General features: G+C 53.1%; 8 protein-coding genes and 1 non-coding gene across 9 annotated transcripts; 5 read left to right on the top strand and 4 right to left on the bottom strand.

The window, feature by feature from the left end:
• Positions 1–364: 364 nt before the first annotated feature.
• On the bottom strand, positions 365–2,236 carry HMPREF1541_00176 (uncharacterized protein; the record flags this gene model as incomplete). The annotated part of the gene is made up of 3 exons (XM_008712483.1): positions 365–1,672; positions 1,741–1,863; positions 1,931–2,236. 3 exons carry the CDS (start codon positions 2,234–2,236, stop codon positions 365–367), a joined length of 1,737 nt encoding a protein of 578 aa, XP_008710705.1.
• A 560-nt stretch (positions 2,237–2,796) lies between these two features.
• On the top strand, positions 2,797–6,032 carry HMPREF1541_00175 (uncharacterized protein; the record flags this gene model as incomplete). The annotated part of the gene is made up of 4 exons (XM_008712482.1): positions 2,797–3,072; positions 3,121–4,596; positions 4,649–5,024; positions 5,074–6,032. The coding sequence occupies 4 exons, from the start codon at positions 2,797–2,799 to the stop codon at positions 6,030–6,032; spliced, it is 3,087 nt and encodes a 1,028-aa protein (XP_008710704.1).
• A 955-nt stretch (positions 6,033–6,987) lies between these two features.
• Positions 6,988–9,646, top strand: HMPREF1541_00174 (uncharacterized protein; the record flags this gene model as incomplete). Its single annotated transcript, XM_008712481.1, has 3 exons — positions 6,988–7,033; positions 7,099–7,374; positions 7,422–9,646. The coding sequence occupies 3 exons, from the start codon at positions 6,988–6,990 to the stop codon at positions 9,644–9,646; spliced, it is 2,547 nt and encodes an 848-aa protein (XP_008710703.1).
• Positions 9,647–11,304: 1,658 nt separating this feature from the next.
• Positions 11,305–12,759, bottom strand: HMPREF1541_00173 (uncharacterized protein; the record flags this gene model as incomplete). Its single annotated transcript, XM_008712480.1, has 2 exons — positions 11,305–11,785; positions 11,846–12,759. 2 exons carry the CDS (start codon positions 12,757–12,759, stop codon positions 11,305–11,307), a joined length of 1,395 nt encoding a protein of 464 aa, XP_008710702.1.
• Positions 12,760–13,485: 726 nt separating this feature from the next.
• Positions 13,486–15,382, top strand: HMPREF1541_00172 (isocitrate lyase; the record flags this gene model as incomplete). Its single annotated transcript, XM_008712479.1, has 4 exons — positions 13,486–13,595; positions 13,653–14,155; positions 14,222–14,331; positions 14,390–15,382. The coding sequence occupies 4 exons, from the start codon at positions 13,486–13,488 to the stop codon at positions 15,380–15,382; spliced, it is 1,716 nt and encodes a 571-aa protein (XP_008710701.1).
• A 477-nt stretch (positions 15,383–15,859) lies between these two features.
• Positions 15,860–17,682, bottom strand: HMPREF1541_00171 (uncharacterized protein; the record flags this gene model as incomplete). Its single annotated transcript, XM_008712478.1, has 5 exons — positions 15,860–15,880; positions 15,945–16,223; positions 16,293–16,729; positions 16,794–17,062; positions 17,132–17,682. 5 exons carry the CDS (start codon positions 17,680–17,682, stop codon positions 15,860–15,862), a joined length of 1,557 nt encoding a protein of 518 aa, XP_008710700.1.
• A 1,588-nt stretch (positions 17,683–19,270) lies between these two features.
• HMPREF1541_00170 (uncharacterized protein) lies at positions 19,271–20,955 on the top strand (the record flags this gene model as incomplete). Its single annotated transcript, XM_008712477.1, has 5 exons — positions 19,271–19,327; positions 19,372–19,434; positions 19,480–19,815; positions 19,862–20,290; positions 20,341–20,955. 5 exons carry the CDS (start codon positions 19,271–19,273, stop codon positions 20,953–20,955), a joined length of 1,500 nt encoding a protein of 499 aa, XP_008710699.1.
• A 299-nt stretch (positions 20,956–21,254) lies between these two features.
• Positions 21,255–21,370, top strand: HMPREF1541_00169. The gene has a single exon (XR_573428.1). It is a non-coding gene; the product is annotated as a 5S ribosomal RNA (ribosomal RNA).
• Positions 21,371–22,156: 786 nt separating this feature from the next.
• Positions 22,157–23,452, bottom strand: HMPREF1541_00168 (uncharacterized protein; the record flags this gene model as incomplete). Its single annotated transcript, XM_008712476.1, has 1 exon — positions 22,157–23,452. The coding sequence occupies one exon, from the start codon at positions 23,450–23,452 to the stop codon at positions 22,157–22,159; it is 1,296 nt and encodes a 431-aa protein (XP_008710698.1).
• Between the last annotated feature and the right edge of the window lie 1,109 nt (positions 23,453–24,561).

Here is a 24,561-nt window from a genome sequence, read left to right as displayed (position 1 = left end):
CCGTAGCGGTAGGGCATCAATAAGCCTTGGCACTGTGACGAGGGGAGCCTCAACAACATCCGGACTCTCTTTCAGCTTTGCGGTGCGCACATAACACGCTCGCTTTGCCTGCAATGATCCTCCCTCGATCAGTTGGGAGTTGTATCGTGTGATTGAGTCGGTGTCTAGTCGAGCGAGATGCTTGATCGGCGGGTTCGGAGCCAGGTCGATTGCGGTCATGGTCGATCGTGGAGCAGAAGTATTTCGCCAATGGGATGAAGACTGAAGTAGATGCGATACATGTAGATTCCTTCTCATCACAATCGCTGATCCTGGTCCAGTCCAACGCACGTTGAGGATAGATCCAAGGAGAGTTGATCATATCCTACACCGACTCAATATCACCGTCTTGTATAATGTGGCGATCAGAAGCCTTTATCGCTGCGCCCAGCAATCTCGACTGTCCAGAAGTCACCAGCAGGACGTGGAAATGCCGGCCTGTTTGGTCCTGCTGGTGATGGAATAGGATGTCAAGCACAGCGCGCAGCCAGGGTGCTCCCTTCGCCCACTCGTTATTGTTGAATCCGTAGATGAGGCAGAAGCGGATGCTTGGTGTAGCCGCCAGCAATTCACGAAAGAGTTCGAGTGCTTCCTGCCAAGAGTCGACATCGCATCGCAAGCGCTCGCAACGGGCCTCGGAGAGGTCGAGCGGGGTCTGCGGTGAATGTGAGAATTGGAGGAGTTGCCGCGTCAGACTGTATACCAGGCCAAGCACGGCCTGTTGCTCGGCGTCAAGGCTCCCGACGTATGGGGTTGTGAGCCGCTTCGATGGCGAATCGCAGAAGTGGGAGAGGATTGGGGCGCCTGCTTTCCATGCGGCCGCGACGAAGCCGAGCGCCGTGGTCCGCGCAGTACAGTTCAGTCGGTCGGAATACGTGGCGGAGATCCAGAGTGTGCGTGAATGCTCGTTCTCGTTCAGTAGAGACTTCAATTTGTGTGGGATGATGGGTTCGCTGGTGCGTGAAACACCACGTGCGAGGGATTTTGAGCCGTCGTCGCCAACCACGTACAACTGCAATCGCAGGGCGAGTTGGTTGGCCTCATCGTTTGATGTAGACATCATCTCCCCTGAAGAGTCACCCTCCTCAATTCGACCTTGAGAGACTAGGGTGGCTTTCCCGTGGGAGGCCTCCCTGTTCCTTCGGGTCGCCATAGCCTTGTACACAGAACCCAAACTCTCGAGAACCTTAACTCCTATATGGGCATCATCGTTGTCTTGATAATTGCGTCGTTGCTGGACAACAACGGTCTCCAAGAGCGATCTGATGTCGCTATATTGAGCTTTGATTTCGGACTGATCGAGCTGCACAACTCGCATGATTGCGAGCGCTGCGATGTCGCCTTCGCGCACCATCTGACTGATCTGACCCTCAATTGATTGCACTGTCTCGTCGAAGCGGGACTTGATGGTCGCGTTCAGACTGCCAAACACCTTGGAGGCTGACGATGATAGGTACCATTTGAGCACATCACGGTAGAAGCGAAATAGCTGCGCGTATATCTCGGCGAGCCTGCGTTTCATCGAGTCTGTCGGAGTCACCTCGAGATAAATGGCACAGCTTGCGACCTTGTCACTGATGTCCGCAACGCTCTGCGATAGTGTCTCAGCAATTGAGGAGTGATTGACGCTGGCCTGTTGTGTACAGAGTTAGCATATCCGTCTTTGGCTAGCGAAGTGCTACAAGGGGGATTACTGCCCACCTGAACGACAAGCGACAAGCATCCGGACAGTACTGACGTATACATTGTCTCGCTGGGAAAGATCGCGAAGACCTTCTCGTGGGCCTGGAGGGATGCGCAAAATCTTTGGAAATTCTTGTAGACCTACAAGACGATTGTTCAGTAAGTGGTTAAGATGGATCTCGGCTCTGCTGTGCGTGCTTTCACTCACCTTACCGTGAGTTGACTTCCATCCTCCTTCAACTTCGCCAACAATCTCGTGCACGTTTAACGGACTATCATCGCTGGCTTTCATGGCTGAATGGAGGCGGTCATTGAGCGCCTGGTCGGCTTTTGCCTTGCGCCAGCGGAAGCGGGACTGTTGAGAAGCCTGGATGCTCGCGGTCACCTCGTCGCATATTTTCTCTAACTCCGCGCGAGCAATCTGGGCGACGTCAAAAGTCCCATCTCTATTGTATACTTCATTAAAACGAGACGGTGCGAATTGAATAGCGATCTGAGACCTACCCTTCCTCATGTTGGTCGCTGGTGTCATACAGTCGACGAAGTCGTTGCTGATTGTGCGCATAGGCTTGGTCGTTACTTCCGATTCCAGCGTCGCCGGCTCGTGTCTGGAGGGCCGTCCCTGCCTCTTGATCTCCCGATCGCGCAGGCGCCAGCTCCTGGACCTGTCCGCCGCTTATTTGCGAACTTGCAGATGCGACCACAGCGTTATGGGCCATGCGAATAGATTTGATGATTGCTTGAAGCAGACTTCTGTAGACGGCTGATATCTGCTGCAGCCCGTAAAATAGGCACCGCCCCAATTGTTGCTCGCCTAAGCACGCGGGGCCGAAAGGCCCCTGCAGGATTAGTTCACCAAAGTCCCCAGCCATCTCGAGCTTGCTTTCGCCCCCACGATCGCCTGGCCTCGACGGACGATAAAAGACCTGACGCCCCCCAACATCTTCCACTCGGCGCAGCACCTTAGCGATCAGTAGCAAGCCAGGCTCACGCCAAACGACAAGCTTCTCCCCTTTTTGAGATTTGGCACCGGTAAGATCGGTGTCTAGCACGACTTTTTCTTTGTCGACTCCGATGGCGAGGATCGACGGCGAGGCGGAAGTCGTTCAGCCTGATACTTCAACACCGCAGCTGCCTGATCAAGAGACTGTTGAAGCATCGCGGTCCCTTGGCGAATCCTCTGATGCGGTGCCACGAGACCTAGACCCTTCCGTAGAGCTGGATTCCTTGAACGGCACGCCGGAAAGCGCCCATGACAACCATGAAGATGTCAATAGTCGCTTGCTGATCATAGAGAATTCGGAGGGCAAATCATTCATGGTTCCTTGGAGCGAGTGTGATACGTGGGAAGTATGTCCATGCTCACCACAGTCTGAAAGCCGAAGCTAAGCGGCTTAGAAATTGAAAGTCGTTCTTGAGAAGCGCTTGCCCTCAGCTAACAAGAGTACACGGGAGCGAATAAAGTCAGGCAAATTCTTGATGAAGAATGGCTGGGACGCGGCATACGGACCTGAATACTGGCACTTCGCTCTACATCCATTGCCACCACTCACGTTCCATGTAAATTTGCCAGGATCCTCACGCCAGAGACGTCGCCGGTATCTGCGCAACATTCCAGTCGAGGACGAAGAGCTCGATGAAATTCCTGCCCTAGAGCATGCTGCAGATGATTCATCGCATACTGAGTCCGACATCGTGGAGGACACAAGACCCCAGAGACTTCTGATTCATGCTAAGTCTGAGACGTCAATCAGGCAGGCAGGACGAGGAGTCGATCTGGAAAATTCCGCAATTGACGAGCGCGCCGAGGTCAACTACGAAGGGAGAATCAAGTATACTGTTGACTATTTCCGGAAGGAAAGACATGGTTGGGACCTCGACTATCTACATTCGTTTTCTTCCGATAAACCAATCATCCAGGGCCTATGGAGAGTTGCGAAATTCGCACCAGTGTTAGAGGAGAAGCATGCCGTACGATATCCTCGAAACCGTGTCATTCCAAGTCGGCATCTTCGACCCTCGCGCATGTATGGACTCGATCCGGACATGCCTGTGGCTGGTGAAGGCCAGGCCGATGAACCCGACAAGCTTGAGACAGGAGATGAGGTCGACCTACCAAGTGTACAGATTCATTCAAAGCTGCTACTCAACGCACTTGGAGCAGTTGCAAATTACTGGACGACTTCTGCTGAGGATGTCGATGACCATCGCCGCCGAAGAGACGAGGAGAACAAACAAGCCGACAACCTCCGGGCTGGTATTTTCAATTATCCTTTCAGAGACCTTTACTATCACAAGAAGGAGCTCATTGACTACAAGGATGGCAAATACGCATGCTGTGCTCGGCATCCTGAGGCATACCAGCGCGAGTGCGGGAAACATATCGATCTACTCATAGAATATCTTTACGAGCAGCCAGATATCGGTCTCGCGCAGGCCGAAGCAGGCTGGGCTCGCCAGACTCCGACCACCAACTTCGCCTCCTTCTGGCTGCTGTTGAAGCCCGGTACCGATGTCTACGTCCGAAAGAGGGACATACTCAATCTTTTCGTTGTTGACACCGTTGACGGAGGCGTTGAGTTCTCAGGGCGCGGTCAAGTTCTGAGGGCGGTGCCTTACACAGTTTCGGTCTGGGGAATGTGGTTCGATGGCGAAGTCATCAGTCGTATCAGCAAGACTATTACGGTCCCAGTCTTCGACAGTGATCGAGAAATTACATCTCTGCCGCTGTTTCCTGCAGAGTTTCAGGACACTATTGACGGGGGTGCGACTCGGGAGAGGTTACTCAAGCGTGGCCAGAAGTTCTTCAAATGCTGCAAAGGACCGGCATATATGGAATACACTGGACTTGGACATGCAGGACGAACGTCAAAGGTATGTTATATTTTTGGTCCCTACATGAGTTGACTGACATCTTTGCGAACAGCACGTACGAGCTCGAGTCGTCATTGATCATTTTGACAGACCGTGGACCGAATTGTCGCACAACCTTGGCCATGCTTGCGAGTTTGGAGACAGCAATCGCAACCACAGGCGGAGCGACTATCACTCATCATACTCATCATGGGATCGAAGAGATGTGATCGTTGTCGAAGCTCAGAAACCCGGTGCAAGTGCGAGATCTCCGCGGTGCGAATGTGTTCATTGCGTATCTAGTGTGGATGGCGGCATTTCTTATCCGCCAGAAACGCACAGCGACTACGACAACATCGTTCCCAGTGAGACTGATACCTTGACCAACCACCAATACCTTCTCTGCTGGGATCAGATGTTTGGCTTTATACTGAAAGATCGCAACTATGGTAGGATGTATGATTTACTACGGAAGGTTGTGGCACTAACAATGTCCAGACTTACTTGATGTAGAGTACTTGGTCGAGCCACAGCTCAGCGACGATGCCATCGAGTCGCTAGTGCTGCGGCCTGAGTCGAACAAAGACGCCATCAAGGCCCTTGTCAAGACTTACACCGACCAGGCTAGCCAGACCAATTTATTCAGCGCTGATTTCATTCAGAATAAAGGCGAGGGTCAAGTTATACTACTACATGGCCCACCAGGCACGGGCAAGACTCTGACTGCCGAGTCGGTCGCCGAATTCACCCGCAAGCCTCTAGTGAGCATCACGGCAGCAGACCTGGGTCACGAGCCTCAAGACCTAGAACGTAACTTGACACGGTTCCTCAAGAATGCTCACATCTGGAATGCTGTGGTATTGCTCGATGAGGCGGACATATACCTGCAGCGGCGCTCCAGCCATGACCTGAAGCGCAACAGCATCGTCTCCATTTTCTTACGGCTGCTGGACTATTTCCAGGGCATCCTGTTCCTGACCTCCAACCGAGTCGGCCAGATCGACGAAGCCTTCATGTCCCGCATCCACATCGCACTCGGCTACCGCCCACTAGACGACGATGCCCGCGCTCACATCTGGGACGCCCTGTTCCGCAAGCTCCAAGATGACTACCGCCGTGGTGGCGCCCGTATCGAGTATGAATACGATGCCAAACAGTACGTGAAGCGAAGCGATGAGGTGCGGACGCTGCAGTGGAATGGCCGCGAGATCCGCAACGCGTTCCAGACTGTTGTCGCGTTGGCGACGTTCGACGCCAAGAACGAGGGCGAGAAGCGTGGCAAGAGTCCTGACGATGTGGTGCCAGAGATCAGAGAGTCGCATCTGCGGCAGGTCGTGGCCATGTCGGCGGCTTTTAGAAAATATATGACCAGTACTCATGAGGGTATGGAGGATCCGGACCATGCATTTAGGTTGGGGAATCGGGATGATAGGTTTTATCAGGGGTCGGGAGACTAGGGCAAATGTGTTTGTATTGTCTAGGTGTGGTTCTTGCTATGATATGATATAATGATTGCGAAATGTAGTTGCGCATATAATGCAACTCTGACCTGGTTTAATTTGCTCGGCGCCGTGATAGAGGTCACGATATACCATACTGCCGCGTAGACGAGGTATGGCATCTTCGCGCAAGCTTTCGAGACTGCCTTATTGCAGATGACTGCGTTATGTACTGTTCTAACATGAGGTCTTTGAATTGTGAATCAGATACACTTTATCAGATACACTTTGGATGAGATGCAAATAAAGCGCTTTGCAACAAACAAGCCCCTTCGAGTTTGCTGAACTGAACATGGATCATTCGCGCTCCAAACAGTATGAGGAGTCAGATACAATATTGTGGGTGAGTGAGAATACTGAAAACGGTTGCTCGATATTTTAAAAGTCATGCTTGGTACACTTTGATATGCCTCGTCAGCCATGGTCAGAGGCAAATGAAAGATTGGGCTGAGATCCTAACAGGAGCTTTGTCTCCATGGCCATCGACAGATGCGCACAAAAATTACTTCTGCGACACTGAAATGATTTTAGTTGCTCTATCTGCACGACCCATACTTGCAGGTAGTGCTGTAATGAATGAGCACAAGTACAAATTGAAGTCGTAGCTGCGGATCCGATCGATGTCGACCGTATCTGGGTATCCATCCGGCTCCGACCGCTTCAGATGTCACCAACAAACGGAGAACATGCTGTAGAGTGTCAGCTCAAAGGCAGTCGACCCCACCGTGATGCTCTTATTGGCTTCGTTGCCACGGTGTCGTGACTACTAGCGTGTTGCCTGGTTGCCCTGCCAAGCATGCCCCTCCACTGCCTGAAGTACTGGTTTGGGCTCGGCTGTACGCAAATGTAGTCTTTCGAGAATATAGCACGTTGAGTACTTGAAGCTGCTACCGTGTGGTAGGCATCGGATAAGATGGCTATCGTCAAAGCCTTTGATGTTAGTCTGCAGTCGGGAGGTCGTAAGTTATTCACGGTGATCATAATCTGTTCAGTGAATAGGGCAGCTAACTCGTTTGTCCAATAGGCAAGCTGAAAGAAAACCGTGAATCACCGCACGGATTATCTCATACGTCATGCTCAGTCACTGTCACTCCTGGCTCAGTCTACACCATTCAGATCAACATCACTGCTGCAGACTTCGGTCGATATGCCGACCTTGTATTCGAGCTCTTCCAAGATGGTCAACTCTTGACCAAGGCGTTCTGCGATGGAAGAGTCTTTCTCCATGGCAAGTTCTGGACACTGGAACTCAGCCACTTCAAGAAGGATGGTAGCGCACGACTTCTCGATCTGAGCTTTCGTAAGTTGCAAGCGAAACATATCTTCCTGCGTACTCACATTCTCTAGCCAAAGCCCTTCTCAGTAATCACCTTCTCAATAACCGTCATCCACTTTGCGTGCGTGTACTCCAGTACGAGATCAATCGCAGCCGGGTCGACCACATTCCGCGCGTTCAGCACCTTCAGCTGTACAACCTTGGCTATGGCGGTCGGTATTCCAGTTCCGTTCCTATTGCAACCTTTGACTTCGATCTCACAACCGACGCCGCGTCTACCTCAGCATCTCCTAGGGTTGGTTCACCCACACTCGCGCCATTGATTAAGCCTGCCCCACCGAGAGATATCCGCCGCCCATTGTCAGGAGGTGGTGCTGGCTACGTCAACTTTGGTTTCCGCTACCTGCCTGCGCCTCTGGCTGCGGCTCCTTCCAGAAAGCGAGATCACGACTCCATCTCAGGATCGCTCACTCAAGATGATGGTAAGGACAACGACTATGCGGACAATGTCACGAACCTCTTGAAGCGTTCGAAACTTGACCACAATATCCGATCCGATGGAGGCGATAGAGCGAAAGAGGATCGAAGCGCTGGAGCTCGTCAACAGCATGCGACTTTTGATCTCGATGATGAGCACAGCATGTCGCCTACTGGTGGTCAGCCCTTATCAACTTCTCGTAACAACAATACAAGCAATCGATCCGCTCCCATGTCTGGCCAAGGTGTGAACGGGCAAGACACGATGCGATTGCCTCACGAGGATCTGCACCACGACATTGAAGAAGAGCCCGACAATGACGATGAAGAAGATCAAGGTCGGGGTGATAAGTCCCAAGATGCTGCCACCGACAATTCAGACCAGTCTAATGACGCCGAGCCACGCTCTGTCAAGAAGCCCGCGCCTCGCAGAGTTCGAGCTCTTGCCGACTTCAAGACAAGAGGCGAGAAGCGGTATGACTTCTGGTGCACATTCTGCCGAAATTGGGCATTCTGGAATCGCAGAAAGGAGCATTATCGTGTGCATCATCCTGGTATCAATCCCCCTCTACCTGCTAGCGAAGAGCGTCGCGGTCATGTGTTTCAGCAAGTCACGACTGAAGACCTGCAGCGCCAAGAAGCGGCCCTACAGCCTGTCGGTAGGTATTCTCACAACTACCCGGAGTTCGAATGCGTTTGGTGCGCTACATGGGTGTGTGTTTACGGCCGCGCCAAGCACTACAAGAGTCACGATACTGCTCCTCCCACGCCGGTGACCGAAGCTTTACGATGGTCACTGACTCTTCAGCCTCTCAATGCAAGTGAAATCAACAAAATCAATGCACAGAGCGCCGGAGGAGCCGGTACCCGCCCTGCGAGTGTTGTTCGTGGCCCCGACGACCCTGGTGCCCCAGGAGCCCAAGACTCTGAAATGGGTGGCCTCGACGCGGAGGTACTCACTGCTGAAGCCCAGATTTCCCAACCTGCTCCAGTACAGGCTGGCACTTTCTCCAACAGCTCGGAAGATGGCGTGCCGATGCCTGTTCGAGGCCCATTTCCTCGACTGTCAATCAACGGCCACACCGACGATGGTACAGCCCAATCCTCAATGCATACTCCGACCACCACTCGATCTGCGGACTCAGTACGAAGCAGTGGCACTGGCTCGATGATCATCGTGCAGCCTCGAGAGAACTCGCCCGAAGACAATTCAACCAGCACATATCGACCAGTCTCGGGTGACCACAACTCTTCCCAAGGCTCTAGTGTATCCGCGGCTGCGGAAGGTGGAAACGAACAGAGCCAGCCTCTCGACAGCATCTCGTACGGCTTTGAAATAATTGATCACGCTGTGGATGTGGCCAACGATCCCGCTTCGGACGTTGCTGCCGGTCGAAACATAAAAGAAGCTGTTGGGTCCGACGAAGCTGACAATGCTACTCCTGCCGAAGACCACTCTGGTGCTCAAGAACAAGATGACCGTGCCGGATACAGCGGCATGTCTTCTCATTACGACAATGCTGACAATATGGGTGTGACCGTGAATGATGACAATGACGCAAAGCCGGCTACTGCGACCGACAACGATGACAACTCTGCCAACGATTCCATCGCTAGCCCTCACGGCCACCAAGTTAGCGCATCAAGAAGAGACTTGCAGCAGACTGAGATCACAAACACCGTCGAAACCCTCGCTCGAAGCCTCAGCCCTTTCCACGACGCCGATGATGAGGAGACGCTCCAAACTAAATGGAACCGACTGAACCTTGTCACACAGCTTCAACGTGACCTGAAGGCTTACTTTGATGGTCATGCTTGATCTGCCAGCGTAAATAAGGCCTGAGATCGGTATGCTGTGGCGGGACATTGTGAGAGAAGGGCGAATGTAGAGGACTTTACTACGCGATGATGGCGAGAAAGCCTGAGCAAGTGTGTTTTAGTATCAACGGCCGAGAAGGTCAGAGCAGTACGACTGCCGAACAAACGCTACCATGAGGCATTGATAAGGGGTCTGGGAAGCGTACTTGATGTCTCTGGTGCAGTTCAGCAACAGAGATGTGATCGACCAAGTGAGGGCGACGCCGTTAGAGGCAATCGAGATAACTAAATAGTCTCCTGCACTTGAGTGTACGGACAACAAATAACTCTCTACTCGATGTTTACCTGTAAACTCTTAAAGAAGTGCTGAATCCTGAAGCGCAGGCTTTGATCATTCTGCGAACCGAGTTTGCCCTCATGCACATTGTCAGCCCCTGTGCCCAGCCAGCCTCGTGCGGGTGGAGCATCGTGGGCGGGCCAGTCAGCGGTAGGCTTGGCAGGTATTCTGTGACAAGGTAAGGTATCTTCTCGACTTTGAATTCTTTCGCATCGATCCTCGTATGATTCGCAGCTATAACTGAGAGCAGCCGTTGCGACCTGACTCCACGCTCCTTAGCACATATCGTCTCAGCAATGGTTACCTATCAGCACTTCGATGTCTCCATCCACAGCGGCGGCGTCGAGCTATCCGCTTTCGAGATGCCTCAAGTTGCCGAACAGATCTCTGGCGTACCGAACTCCCACAAACGTGTCGTTCGTTCATAGCGTCGACGCCAGCTAATCGATATCCTAATGATCCCGTGCAGTCGAGGAAGAAATCACATCTGAAGATTCGAAGTTCAATCAGACCGTAGTAGAGATTGGCTCAGTCGTGGTTGAGATGTATAAGAGCTGGGTTTACGGCCTGAGGCCACGCAAAAGAGGCAAGCCAAAAATCCTTGCCAAGAGAAGCATTTCAGCGAAGAGTGTCGCAAAAACCACAGCAGACCTTTCTACGAGGTAACGAGGTCCTGCACCCGATCACTCGACAAAATATAGCTGATTGACGCAGCCTCGCAACACCGACGATGGTCGAGGCCGCCGAGCGGGACAAAGAAGTCAGGGAAAAGAAGATAGGCAAGCGTCCACTCGTGACCATCATCTTCTTTTAGGAAGCGCTTTTTCACTTAGAGCGGCGTTTTTGTGCAGTAATGGACAGCTCAACGGGCATTGTACGTTACATGCATAGCGCACAACCAGAAGACTAGCCGCTCAACGGATGGTGGGCAACCGTCTCCTGAGTTTTGATGCCGAGGGTAACAAGGGCTGATCTGGCCAGGAAGTACATCGACAGCACATGTCATGTTATGAGAACCGCAGCTCGTCAAATCGCGCTCTCCGAATATGTCGATGCGAGTTTCGTTCCGCAGGATCCAACTCCGGTGATTCTTTCTCGATCGACCGCGGACTGCGGAATACAGGAATTGCTGTTTTGCTATAAGCGACCCATGAGCTCTGGTAACCAACCACCTACCTATCGAGCAACCCCTTCCACCAAATCCAAAACGTTGGATGTCATAGATAAAGAGGAGGGGAACGATCCAATTTGCAACGCCGGTTCTACGAGAACCGCATCACCTCAAACCACTAATACATAGGACGACATGACCAAAGCACATTCTACTCAGCAGTCACATCAGCCAATGCCGAAGCTATTCTCTTGACGCCCTCGACCTGCACGCTCTCCTCTTCCCAAGCCCAACACAACCTAGCACCTCTTCGCAAGATGTCCGTGGACGTGCCGCTCCCCCTCACCGTCATTGAACCCGCGGCCAGGAACTTGACGTTGTAACTCTTCAGCGCATGCGCCGCTACAGCATCCGCCAAAACGCCTTCTGGGAAGAGCAGGTACAGGAAAAACCCGCCGTGGAGTTCGTTGTGGGAGCCGCCGTCGTGCCCACCCCGTGAGACGCCGTCATCCACAACCACTCCGAACGGGCACAGGTACGTTTCGACCGCTTTTCGCAAGGAAGCTGCACGCTGTCGATACAGGGGTACGACCACGTCGCGGATGTGGTCTTCCATGCTGCCCGTGCGGAGAGCGTGCTCGATCAGGACGGATGAGAACTGTCCTGGCGCACCTCCCGAAAGCGTCGATCCACTATTTTCTCAAGTTAGCACGCTTTACCGCGCTTCCCTGGGTGGGTTTGGCTTCACTGACACCTGATTCAGCTTCGTGATAAATTTTGGCGTTGCTTCGGCCCAGCCACAGCGCATGCCGGGACCCATGATCTTGGAGAACGACCCGTTGCTGACGGTGTTGCCCCATACAGGGTCACCCCCGGGCCGGGTGCGGTCGATGTCGGTGAGTCTTGGAGGAATTGAAGAATGAACGGCACCGTTACTGTTGCCGTTGGATTGGACCTGACTCGACTGAGGTGTGCTTTTCCAGTTCAAGAAGTCATAGCAGTCGTCTGTAATGATGAGGGCGTCCTTTTCTCTCGCAAGGTCGATCAGGGCTTCTCTTCGCTTCACTGAATATGTCTTGGCACTAGGATTGCTGAACGTCGGGGTCAGATAGATCACGTGTCTGTAGAGTTTGGGATATTGAGGCAGCGTTTTGAAGCGTCGCAGGTCCGAGGCGTCACCTTGTTGATCCGCAGCCTCCAGGCGTTCGCGCAAGACAGTGACGTCTAAACCTTCCTCGTCCTCAGGAACGCCCACTAACCGACCTTGGAAGCCGAAGTCCTCGAAGACGGTGCACGCCAGGAAGTATGTTGGCTCGACCATGAAGATCCGGCGCGTATAGACGGGATCTGTGAACGCCGCCATTATGCAGCCCAAATTCGCCGATGCACCGGAAGTGATGCAGATGCGGTCAATTGAGTTGGCCTCGCTTGAGGATGGAAGATGGTAGAGGCGCTGAAACCATTCTGCGCAGGCCTTCCGCAAGGCTGGGTCGCCTTTGTTGGGTCCGTACAGCAGTGCCTCGGTTGCGCGTTTCGGGTTCACCAGTACTGCTTCTGCCGCAGCTCGTAGACTGTTCGCTGGTAGGAGTCGCGGTGTAGGCCATCCTTTTTGCAGATCGATGTGCGGCTCAGGCGCTGGATTTGCTGCTTGCCCTGTGATGGCCATCATGAGAGTGCCTTCGGTGGTTGAGACCGTACGAGGTGCCCAAGTCCGTCTAGCAAAGGCGTCTTTGTTTCCAACTACAGTAGCTGGTACCCTGGTCAGATCATTGGCGAGCACTCAGGCTGCTGTTTATGCCGAGTCCAAGGACAGTCGCTGTAAGAAGATAAGAGCTGATAAACACGTTCCGCGGATAGTTCTAGTGATTGCGGCATTCGCACGAGCTGGAAGCCCTTCAAGCCCAGCAGCTGATGCCATAGTGGCTGCATTCGCACTGTTGCTTGCCTGTGCATGTCGCCAGCGTGATGCACCGGTCGGTCGGCGATCCCATCGGACTTTCAAAGTCCTAGCGCTACCAAGACGACGTTGGGGTTCATGGCTTGGCGCTGCCCTTCGCGTCTGGGCCACGCCAGACGCGATCTCCACATCCTCAGAGGTGTAGTCAAGTGTTGCGAAAACAGCAAAGATACGCATCAGTGGGACTGGCATGCCCATGTGGACTGCTCGGAGAAAGTATTGCGATCCGAGATGTTCGGGAGAGCGGCGACTTCTCCACGAACGCGTGCCGCGCACATCGCACATCCAACATGCAGCTCATCTATGCTATCAACGAAGGACCACCATTCTTTTTTCCCCAGGTGAAATCATAGGCCTTGAACGACTTTTCGCGCCATCTCGCAGCCTGGGAAGCAGCCACCTCTGCACACAACCATACCGAGCAAGCAGAACACGATGCCGAGCCATAGATGGACTCTCGATGAGGAGCAGGCTGCTTTTGACAAGGAAGTATCCGAAATCAAAGCGTGGTGGGAATCAAGCGACAAACAACGACAGTTGAAACGGTATGTGGCGGTCAAGAAGAGTATTCGTGATCGTTACGATGTCTGACTATTGCTTAGGCCATATGCTGCTGAACGCATTGCTGCTCTACGCAGCAGTATAAAGCAGAAGTATCCCTCCAGTGACATGGCTCTGAAGCTCTGGAGTCAGCTGGAAGAACATGCACGGAACGGCACCTGCGATTTGACTTTTGGCTGCACGGGGCCCCTTCAGGCAGGAGCCATGGCAAAGAACCAACAGACCGCATATGTGTCTGGGGCACTCTGTGGTTACGACCAGGTCAGCCAGCCCGGAATGGACCACGCAGATTATCCGTGGGATACGGTCCCGGCGCAGGTGGCCAAGACGTTTCGTGCCCTGCAGTGGCAGGACCAGCGCCAGCGGCAGTTTCGAATGCAATACCCCAAGGACGAACGTGAAGGTCTGGAGAATCTGGATTTTCTGATGCCGATTGTTGCGGACGGTGACATGGGCTTTGGTGGCCTGACGCACACGATGAAGCTGGCTAGAGCTTTTGTGGAGTCTGGAGTAGCCATGTTCCATCTCGACGACTTAGCTATAGGTATATCTCCCGCCCTGTCAGTGTTATGGGACTAAGGACTCAACGCTGACCTTGGACATTGAAAAGGAACAAAGAAATTCACTACCGGTGACCCTCGAACAGTCGTCCCGACCAGCGAATATCTGTCCCGCTTGACTGCGGCCAGGATGCAAATCGACATTCTCGGGGCCGAGACCGTGAGTTCTGGGCCTGCCTCCCTTAGACGAGCTCCGTGCAACTGACCTGTGACTCCAGATACTCATGTGCCGTTGTGACACCGACCATGCGGGATTTATCACCTCAGTTATCGACGAGCGCGATCATGCTTGGGTTGTGGGAGTCACCAAGCAGGTCGAGCCACTCGCCACCGTCCTCGCGAGAGCTCTCAAGGATGGCGCCGACTACAAGAAGGCGCAACAAGATTGGATTGCGTCTGCTGGACTGGCTACCTTCGACGAGGCTGTAGCCGCCCATGCCGATGCTTCTCCAGAAGGCGTAAAGTGTTACCAGGAAGCGATCAAGGGCGCAGCTGAACCGCTTTCGATTCAGGCACGTCGTAGTCTAGCGGAGCAACATCTCGGGACGAAACCCTACTCAACACTCCACTTTGATTGGGATCTAGCACGCACACCAGACGGCTCCTACCGCTTTAAACCTACCGTGGATGCAGTCATCATGCGAGCCCTCCTTGCTGCAGGGCTCGGCGAAGTGACGTGGGCACGCATGGACTTCCCCATTCCCTCCGACATTGATGCGTTCCATCGGGGTGTGCGTGCGGTACATCCGAATCGGAAGTTTGGATTTGGCTACACTGGCGGATACGATTGGCTGAAGAACGGCTGGAGTCCCGAGGAGGTCAGGGACTTTCCATGGGAGACCTCCAAGAAGTACGGCATTGTCTGGCACCTGCAGCCGATTTGGGCATTGCAAGGTCAGAGACGTGCCGTCCAGGACTTTGGGAAAATGTTCCAAGAGGGCGGAATCGCGGCATACTTGAAGCACGTGCAAGCCAAGGAGCTCAAGACCACGTATCCGGGAGTGATCGAACGAGACACTGCTTCGAGTGCGCTCACCAATGGCACTTTGCCTGACGATGATCTGGGCTATGCCAGATTCCGCTTCTCAGGAGCCTACCTGGCGGACGCACTCTTGGAGACCGCAACGATGGGTATCTTTGGTGAAGACCAAACCAAGTTGCTCATGGGGCAGGGTCTGGTTAAAGGCCCCAAAGCAAATAGGATAGGATAGTGGTTTGAGTCTAGCATTAAGAAAATCATGCTTCCCAACGCACAACTGTGCAAGTACTTGCAAGTCTACTGCTTTCAAATTCTGGTTTTCTCCCAAGGTGCGACGCGAAAATGAGGAAACTACGGTCGGACACAGCTATAAAGCACAGAGGCTACGACAGAAGTTCAGGTGTTTGAAAATGTCCAGGGTATTTTGGTCTGACTATCGGGGCGATAAGATACCGTGTCCTGCCTGTGGCGGAGAAGAAATACTGAGTCCTAGTTGGAAGAAAATTGCGATACCCTTGCGAGCGGAGAGACATGATCGAACGACGTGGGCTTGAATACCGGAAGATCATCTCATTGCAGGAGTCTCTTGCCCAATGCTATGACTACTGCGCTCTCTGCTCCACGTAGAGCTGTCTCTGTTCACAGAGACAGGGTTGCTGGCGTCACTATTGATGTCGACCTTCCAACCATCGCCGTTCGTCGCGAAAACTCACCAGACATACCGGAAGTGCTGTGTAAGACCTCTGAGTTAGCAGGAATGTACTCTCACACAAAGAATTTGCGGTGGAACGTACCAGGTTCTCCTTGTCGGTCTTGTCCTTGAAGTCTGTATCGAGATGGACCGTCTCACCAGCTGCGCTGTCTAGTGCATCGCGTCGCATGTTCTCCTTGTGGCAAACGAACATGTAGATCCCAATAGTAATGATGGCCAAACCGTAAGCGACCAGAATGGCAGCGATTCCGAGAGGGTATAGTGGTGCTTGTCCAGATTTGAAGAACATCGGGCCGATGATGTTCGACACGCAGTAGGAAATGAACATCATGGCGTTGACGGTGACCTTTTTTGTGTGTCCCTAGATCGGATCTGTCAATTTTGTGCCCATCAAAACCAGTGAAGAGAGACACTAGGAGGAATCACTCACAGCTGTGTTGGCACCAATAAGACTCAGGGCGACAATGTAAGGACCGAGGTAGAAGTAGCCCACCCACATGGACACAAGTCGACCGATGTATGCGTCAGTTGGTAGCGTATAAAGCAGCACTGTACCGATCAACCCCGGAATGCATCCGAGTATAATGGAGGCGCCACGGACTTGAAGCTTGGGATTCTTTCTGAGGAGAAAGAAGACGCCCCAATTGCACGCATAACTGGAAATGGTCTGAGAAATACCGTTAGGAATGGTCAACAGGGAAGCAACTTGTCCACTGTAGCCCAAACCTTGGATAATGAGGGCGGAAAAGTTCGTCAGACCACCGTTGGGAATGCTGATCCACAGATTGAAGAGCACCATCAGCCAGACTCGAACATCCATGAAGGCCTCCAGCAGCTGTGCTCTCTTGAACTTGCGGTTCTCGATTCCTGAAGAGGATTGTAAGATTGAGGACTTTCGTGTGTGGAAGGAAGTCGTATTGCTAGAACTTACCAGTTTGATTGGCTCGTACACGGTCAATGGCAATGGCCTTTTGTCTCTCGTTAATGAATTTAGCTTTGACCGGACTGTCAGGGAGGAGCCATAGAACAACTAAGGCATAGACAAAGGTCATGACGCCACAGATCCAGAAGAAACTTTGCCAGATGTAGAACTTGTCGGTCCTTATATATCCAATAGCCCAGCCAATGAGACCTGTGAAGATCGTTGAAAGGCCGGTGTACATCAAGCCATAGCGCAGTGTTTGTTCGGCTCTAGTATACCTATGCGGGTATTAGTTTCCATCCATGAGCAGGCGGGACCGCTGCCGATCGGGCGGCTAGGCTACGAACCACATGGCCATGATGAGCATATTCCCAGGAACAACGGGAGCCTCCAAAAGACCCAGAAGGAATCGGCATGCGAGTAATTGCGAGAAGGAAGTGACGAAACCCATCCCGATCAACACGAAACTCCATAGTAGCATGGCGAAGCCGATTGTCTTTGCCAGAGGCAGCTTCTGTAGAATAGTTGCTGATGGGAAGCACCATAGCATGTACCCGAAATAGAAGATCGATCCTATCCAGCTGTATTGATCGCCCACAAGGTTGAGATCCTCTTGCAGACCATAGACGGCTGCTTTGGCATGGCTGACTTTATCCATGGCTGGCAGGAGGATATTGAACCACAGTATGGGAATGAGGCGCACGTCCAGCTTCCATCGTAGTCGCTTGGCTTCCTCTTCCGAATAGCTATCGTGGCCATTGAAGTAGTTGGCGAAGACAGCCGCCACATCTTCTTTTCCTGGGACTGACCGTGAGGTTTCAATGTCTTTCCCGAGAGACTCCGACGTTGTATCGAGCGGCTGATCGATAACATTTTCAGTTGCCCCTTTGGTCGCCATGTTGAAAGTATGCTACCGAAAGGCGCTCTTTGAGATGATAAGTAGGTAACAAGGTATGAAGCTTCGACCACAGTAATGCTATACAGGCACGCTCGTAATGGAGACCTGAAGCTCGATCCGTCTCTACATGCACGTGGGATGCTTTTGAGCCCTCGCCCTACACCCAACTTAGCTCCGACCTACTGTACATCCTGCCCTCAGCAACCACCGTCGGGAACGTGAAGTGCGAAAGAGATATGCACTTGCCGCAACCCTTATCGGCGGGCCCACCGACGATCAGCCCACTTCTCCATATTGTTTGTTGCCATCCCCAATCATGGGCTTCAATTTAGGCGGGGGTGGCGCCGAGCAACTACCGTTCATATCCAGATATCGGACGGCCCGCGCTTGCCTCGTGCTTGCGTTGCTCTTAGATAGCGGGTTGGAGAATTCCGAGATACCGTAGATAACGTGGGCCCTCATCGCACTCTCCGCTCTCCGACTCATCTTGGGACTTTGTCCGAGCGGACTTCGCGACTCCTAGACTCACAGCATTCTCCTAACGTGTGTAGGCATGGCCCAAAGGTCTCAAGTCAGTCGTAGGACTGCAGTGTAGTAGCGCGCGCTAACCCGAGGTTGCTAGGTATTGTCGGTCTCGGCACCCGACAGCGCTTTCACAAACGGTCACAGCCATGCTCGACCCCAATTCGTCGGCACGGATCGACCACTCAAACGACGGAAAGTATTGGCCTGCAAAAGATGTCGACGCCGTAAGCAGAAGGTGAGCTTCACCATCAGGGCTCAACGGCTCCGTCGTAGCTGGGTCAGGCTAAGCGAAATTGCTTTCAGTGCGACACAGATGGTAGCAACCCATGCACGAATTGCAAGAGCGCGAATGCAGGTATGTCGGTGCTCCAAGGAGAACTGATTTGTTTTCTGGCTAAGCTAAACAAACGACAGAATGCTCTCCGACCTTGCCAGGGTTGTCACGTGCCAGGTATAGAGCAGAGTAGGTTCTTGATTGGTAGCAGAAGACAGGCCGCCTTGTCTGATCATTTACAGCTACGTTCAGTCTCTTCAGCGGCGTCTCAGCGAGCTCGAAGGACGAGAAACCACCAGTTTGAATCGGCCAACGCAATCTGAGGCACTCGACAATGCTGATGTTGGTAACGTGGTGTCAGAGGTAGATTCAGCCCAACTTCAAACCACTTCTCCCATCAATGCGACTGTTGGGTCTTCGCCAGATGATCATGATGGGCAGCACTATCCAGCCGACGCGCAACCGATTCAGACGGATCGTGTCAGCAATTCCGAGCCAGGGCATTCACGATGTACCAATCCCTCGCCACTAAGCTCTCACAATGGTTGTCGACAAGCTCAATCGTGGCACGGCAGAGATACGAGCTCTGCATACAGTCCACCAGAACCTATGAACCCTGTAGATCTTTCCGATGATCTCGAACACTTTGTGTATCAGTCAAGTATAAGGCCGGAGGCTCTCCCAGCTAAAGTGGAGGAACATTTGGTTGAGGTCTATTTTACACATGCGAACAGAAAATACCCTTTCTTATTGCAGAGCACGTTCTGCGCATGGCACAGAAACTGGAAAATGAGGACCATCAATGATGCTTCGCCAGATCTATGGCAAGGCTTCATGGTCCATATGGTAAGACCCTGTTTCAGAGGAGACTTTTGTCTAATGGTTGTAAGCTTTTCGCAGTCAGCCTGCTCTTGAACCCGAGAGTGTCTCTTTGCGTTTCCCGCGCATCACAGGTTCGGCCGACAACCAGATATCAGCAAGTAGGCTAATTTCCGCAGAAAGCCTACGACTATGCTGTTCAAAATTTCCTCCCCGCGGTATATCGCCATGCCGACGAACTGACACAAATCCAAGCGGATTTACTGATAGCCCTGCACGCCCTCTTTTCTCCTTCGACGGAAAAGGTGTCGCTTGCCGTTTCTTCTGCAATGCGTCGTTGCATTGTGGCTCGACTCCACAGTTTCGAAGCCGAACCACAGCAGACGGATGCTGCGGCGCATCTTGAGGCACAATTACGGAGGCGAGTATTCTGGTCGGCGTATGTTCTCGATCGATTAGCCAGCGGTGTTCTGCATCTTCCTTTCTCGATAGCTGATGACAACATCACCGTTCCGGTACGTACCAGAAGCATGTGGAGAACAGTACTAATGCTAGCATTAGCTCTTCGACGACATAAATGAGGCAGCTCTTTTAGATGGTACCTTTACTCTGAATGAACCTATGACAAGGACGGAGGTATCGTCAGCACTCCACCGGTGTCGACTGAGCCAGATTCAATCAGAGATTCTTAACGTGACTATGCGAGTTAACTTCGATATCGACTCCGCGGCCGAATGGAGGCTTTATATCTTGACGAAGCTGGAAAACTGGAGACTGCAGCTCGAGCAGGTCTCGGACAGCACGAATTCTGTGACCGACCCGCGCTGGCACATCCTCGTCTACAACCATTGCCTCCTCTACTTACATATGCCGACAAAGTCCAACGTCCGTGGTCCCGCTGGCGAATGGTCCATCAGAGCAAGCATCGAGACCGTGAAAATCTTCCGCCAGTTCCAAGCGCGAAGGGTCGTCCCATATCCAGTTCTCGGGGTAATGTGCTTCATCGCAAGAGAATGGCTCAAACGCTGACGAGGTCACAGCTGATTAGTCAATTCTCGATCGGCATCACAATGTTGTATTGTCTGTGGGCTACGCCACCTAAGTTTAGGACCGAGGTCTGTAGCCCAAAGAAGATCTTCGACGCGATCAGACTCTGTTCCAACACGCTCGCTGTCATGACCGAGCGATGGGAGCAAACGGGAATACTCGCGGATGTCTTCGAACTCTTCACAACAGATGTTCTAACCGCGGAATACGATTCGTCGGACGGTCCCAGCAGAGCTGTGCCAGGAATCAGCGCCGAGACTGTGCAGGCCGTCCAAGTCAGAATGCAACGCCTGAAGTCATTGGTGCTGAATAAGACCGTCATTCGCATGATTGATGAGATGCTCACCCAAGAGAGGCCCAGCGAGGAGGGGGTCGATGCCGGCAGAATCGGTGCGTCTTCAAACGGTCTTGAAGCTCTTAGCTTGTGCAGCACAGACAACAACAACAACAACGTCGGCGCCATAGATCAAGGTGCCACCGAACTGGCAGAACAGTATGCGCCAGCCCAGTTCTTTGACTGGATGGGCGCCGCCTACACTCTATCAGATATCGGTCCCGAGCAGGCTATAGGCGTTTCAGATGCGCTACTGGGGTTTGAGATGCTTTGATGTCGTCCTCTGAAGAAAGAAACATTTAAGAAAGAAAGTCGAGGTTGCCCACCCCTGCCCAGACCTAAAAAGCTCGCCTCCCCCGTTCTTACATTACTTTTACGATATAGCATTCGGCCTTTCGGTAGAGTGCTATTGCACCGTCTCCAAAACACTTACGACCCACGTATCAGATAGCTCCAAGGCCGTGATACATGCCCCTCAAAGCAGCAAGGGTGCTGATGGCGAACTGTGAGTGCCACAATCGACCAGAAAAATGAAATCTTCATATTTTACGACAAGTAGAAGGCCTTTCGCAATCGACCACAGGCTGCGGAAAACAGGCCTTCCCGTCCGCTCAGGCAACTTAAACCACAGGCCGATCAGTTAGTAGTTGAGTGGGTGACCATCAGCGAATCCTGATTGTTGATTGTTTTTGCATTTTTGCGAGCTGCGTAAACTTTTTATTGATACTTGGCGGAGCTACTGTTAGGCAGTGAAAGCCTTGGCGCTAACTACAGTTGTTTTGCTTTGTGAAAGGCCCAAATGATGCAACCAAGACTAGCAGGAGTTGGAGGATGGATTGGATTAATGATGCTGTCTGCAGTGTTCTTCGGACTCGACATCTCATTCGCGCAGCATTTCATGAATGTTGGTCCGACTGGCACAAAACTGTCCCAGAGGTTCATACGTCGCAGACATTACACCTGTAGGTCGTGCGTCGTACAGTCACTGGCCTTCCTGATCAAGAAAGCTTTGGTGACGCAAGTACGGCCGCCGACCCCCGGACATGAAGTGTTTTGATATCTCTGATGAGGAGTGATGGAGCAAACGTTGGCAGTGATTGTGGGACGATCACATTGGCGACGAGATAAGTGAGACAAACGCGGATCTCTAGGCCCGGTTCATCAAGTCGATTGGTTCCGAGACAGGGATTCTTCAGAGATGAGTATGCTCGTCATTTTCAGCGGCTCAACGATGCTGTGCAACATGGACTATTGAAATGGCAGGTGTTTGCTGCACTAATATGATGGTCCTAGCAAGGAGCGAACAACTGGGGAACATAAATGAAGAGGCAACGGTCGCTGCGTTTCATGCTGGAGCTGGTAATGTGCATTGGTGAAGGCCGGTACTGATCTGACACCCTCACGCGCAAAGCGCGTCTCTGAATCGAGACGGTCTTCTCGTGTCGAATGACTTCAGATAGCGAAGACCAAATTTATTAGGACCAAAGATTCCTCACCACAACATTGGAAAGCCATCGAACATCGTCCCACATGCCCTGCGGTTGCTGTGGCGGAGGTTCAATATCCTGCTCTTCCCGCCCGTCATCCCATGCCGGCTTCACATCTTCCTGCTGATCTTCGGACGGCCCCCGGCGCGCACTCTCGCCCGCTAAGGTGCGTGATTGTTCTAGGCCCTGCCTGCTCTCCGCGTCAAAGTCTTCAGGGACATCGTCTTCCAGCATCAGGAACACATCGACGACTCCTTCGATCCACTTACCCAGCCCGCCCTTGTTGAGCTCCCGCCGAACCTCCTCTTCATCCAGGATGTCGCTCTCGGTGTCGAAATGGCCATCGAAGTTCAATTCACCGTAGGGATCTTCGTCCTCTTCATCGTCCTCGGCCTCTTCCTCCCTCAACACCTCCCCATCCCAGCCGACCTCATTCGCCGCCAACTCCGCCTGCGTCTCCTTATCCGCCCAGTCCGGTTCGACACCATCAATCCCGCTCGCGTAGGCTCCATCGCCGGCAAGCACAGCAACTGACGTCATAGCCAGTTCCTTACGACTCCTCCGCGAGCGACTGACGGGCCGACTCCCGCCTCCGGGCGTCTGCCTTCCACTCCGAACGAACCCCTCCCTTCGCTCCTCACTCGGACTACCCAACACGCTGACACTCACGGTGCTCAAGGCCGCCAGACTCGTGCTCGAGTCCCGCTTCCCGAGCCAGCTCTGTCCTTTACTTTCCCGCCCACTTTCCGTCAGCGCCAGGCCCGTGTGTACCAGCCAGCTCGCATCACGCTTGACGCTCAGCCTGCTTAGATGGGTATGACTCTTTGAGGTTTTTGGTTGCTGCGCCGCTGCGCGCAGCACGCTGTGTCCGTACCCGGCGCTACTGACCGCACCGCTAGGTACTAACGACGATGGCTGTAGCAGCCCGCCGGCATCACCCTCCGTCTGAGTCTGTGGCAGCACGACGCTGACGTGGCTTTTGGCCTTGCGCTTGAGACGCGTACGGCTCGTGGCGCGGGAGCGTGGTGTTGTCGGTGAGGTATTGCTTAATATGCCACCGGGCGAAGGGAGGGAGGCAATGTGCGAGATCGAGGCTGAGGTGTGTAGTGTTGAGGTGGTGGGGTCTGTGTAGGCAAGGTAGTCGGCAGGGTCGATGGGGTAGCGCGGTGTCAGCGGCGCGAGGGATAGGTGTGAGAGGTTAGGATGCGAGCGGCGGTGGGAGCCAGGCGCGTAGATGCTGTGCGTGGAGGGCGTGCGCGAGAGGGGCGTTAGTGGTGATTCCATGTTTGGGAGTACGCAGTCGTGGGAACAGACGTCCACGTGGTGAATCGCGCGACTTGGAGGGATAGACCCTCCTCGGCGAGCTTCGATTATTAGGTGGCGGGAGAAGAGGTGAGGCGAGCGTGGTGTGCAGAATGTGAGTCGTGGTAAAAAGTACGCCGTATGTTGTAGGTCGGGTCTGGCAGGGATGTTTGGTGGTCGGTGAGCCGAGGACGGTACAAGGCTGAGCATGTGATGCGACGAGGCTGCAGCCACATCACGCCGCCAGGGACAATGTCTTGGCATGTAAGCGATTTTAGGCGCGAAGGATTGAAGGAGCAGCCGGGTGCCCCAAGTTCCATCCATCTATGGGGCTTGTAAATGCTAGCCAGACGACGCCCAAGTTGGGGGCTGTCTTTGTCTGGACAGCATCAATGTTGATCCGCGCAAATGTGGTTCATTATGCGCCGAGATTCCCTGGGTGCATGCGCCGTTAGCCATAGCGGAGTATCCGGGGTTGAAATCCTGCTCTGCACACCGGATTGCACGATCGGACAAATACCAATCCGCAGGATCATGCCTTACGAGCCTAAGACCGAGATCTCAGATTACTTGCAAGGACCTTTGGACCCAACGAAGCGCGTCGCTAGTCTGTTACAACCGACACGCAGTCGATCTCTGCGTGGTCTCAAAGCTGGTCCATGCCTTTGCGAGGAGTTTTCAAGCGCCGGATGCGCCAAAGATGGACTCACTTGCACAACCGCTGCAAAGTCGTGGCGCGGGGGCGAAGCGAGGATGGCCTTACTCAAGACCACGAAACACAGCGCTGCATGAGGCCTTCGCATACGTCTGATGCATGTTTTTCTGGGCAGGTGGATCTGCTTACTTCAGTGATTTGTTACTTGAGCTCTCTACATCTCTACATCTTCCTTTCTCCCTTCTATCCTATAAAATCTTACATTGACTCTAGACGCCCCTCCTCAGAAGTCTCAGATCCCGCGAAAGACACCAGCTGGGATGGCACCATCAATCCAGCCTCTTGGCCACCAGTCCTTCGACTCTCCTCGGGATGCTACCAGCGAGGCTAGCAAAGACAGCCAGCTGAGCGCTGCGGCTTTCATGGGCATCTTGAT

This window comes from Cyphellophora europaea (genome assembly GCF_000365145.1).
Source record: "Cyphellophora europaea CBS 101466 unplaced genomic scaffold supercont1.1, whole genome shotgun sequence".
NCBI classification, from domain to species: Eukaryota; Fungi; Ascomycota; class Eurotiomycetes; order Chaetothyriales; family Cyphellophoraceae; genus Cyphellophora; species Cyphellophora europaea.
Note: the sequence above shows the minus strand (reverse complement) of the source record. Positions and strands in the feature narration are given on the sequence as shown.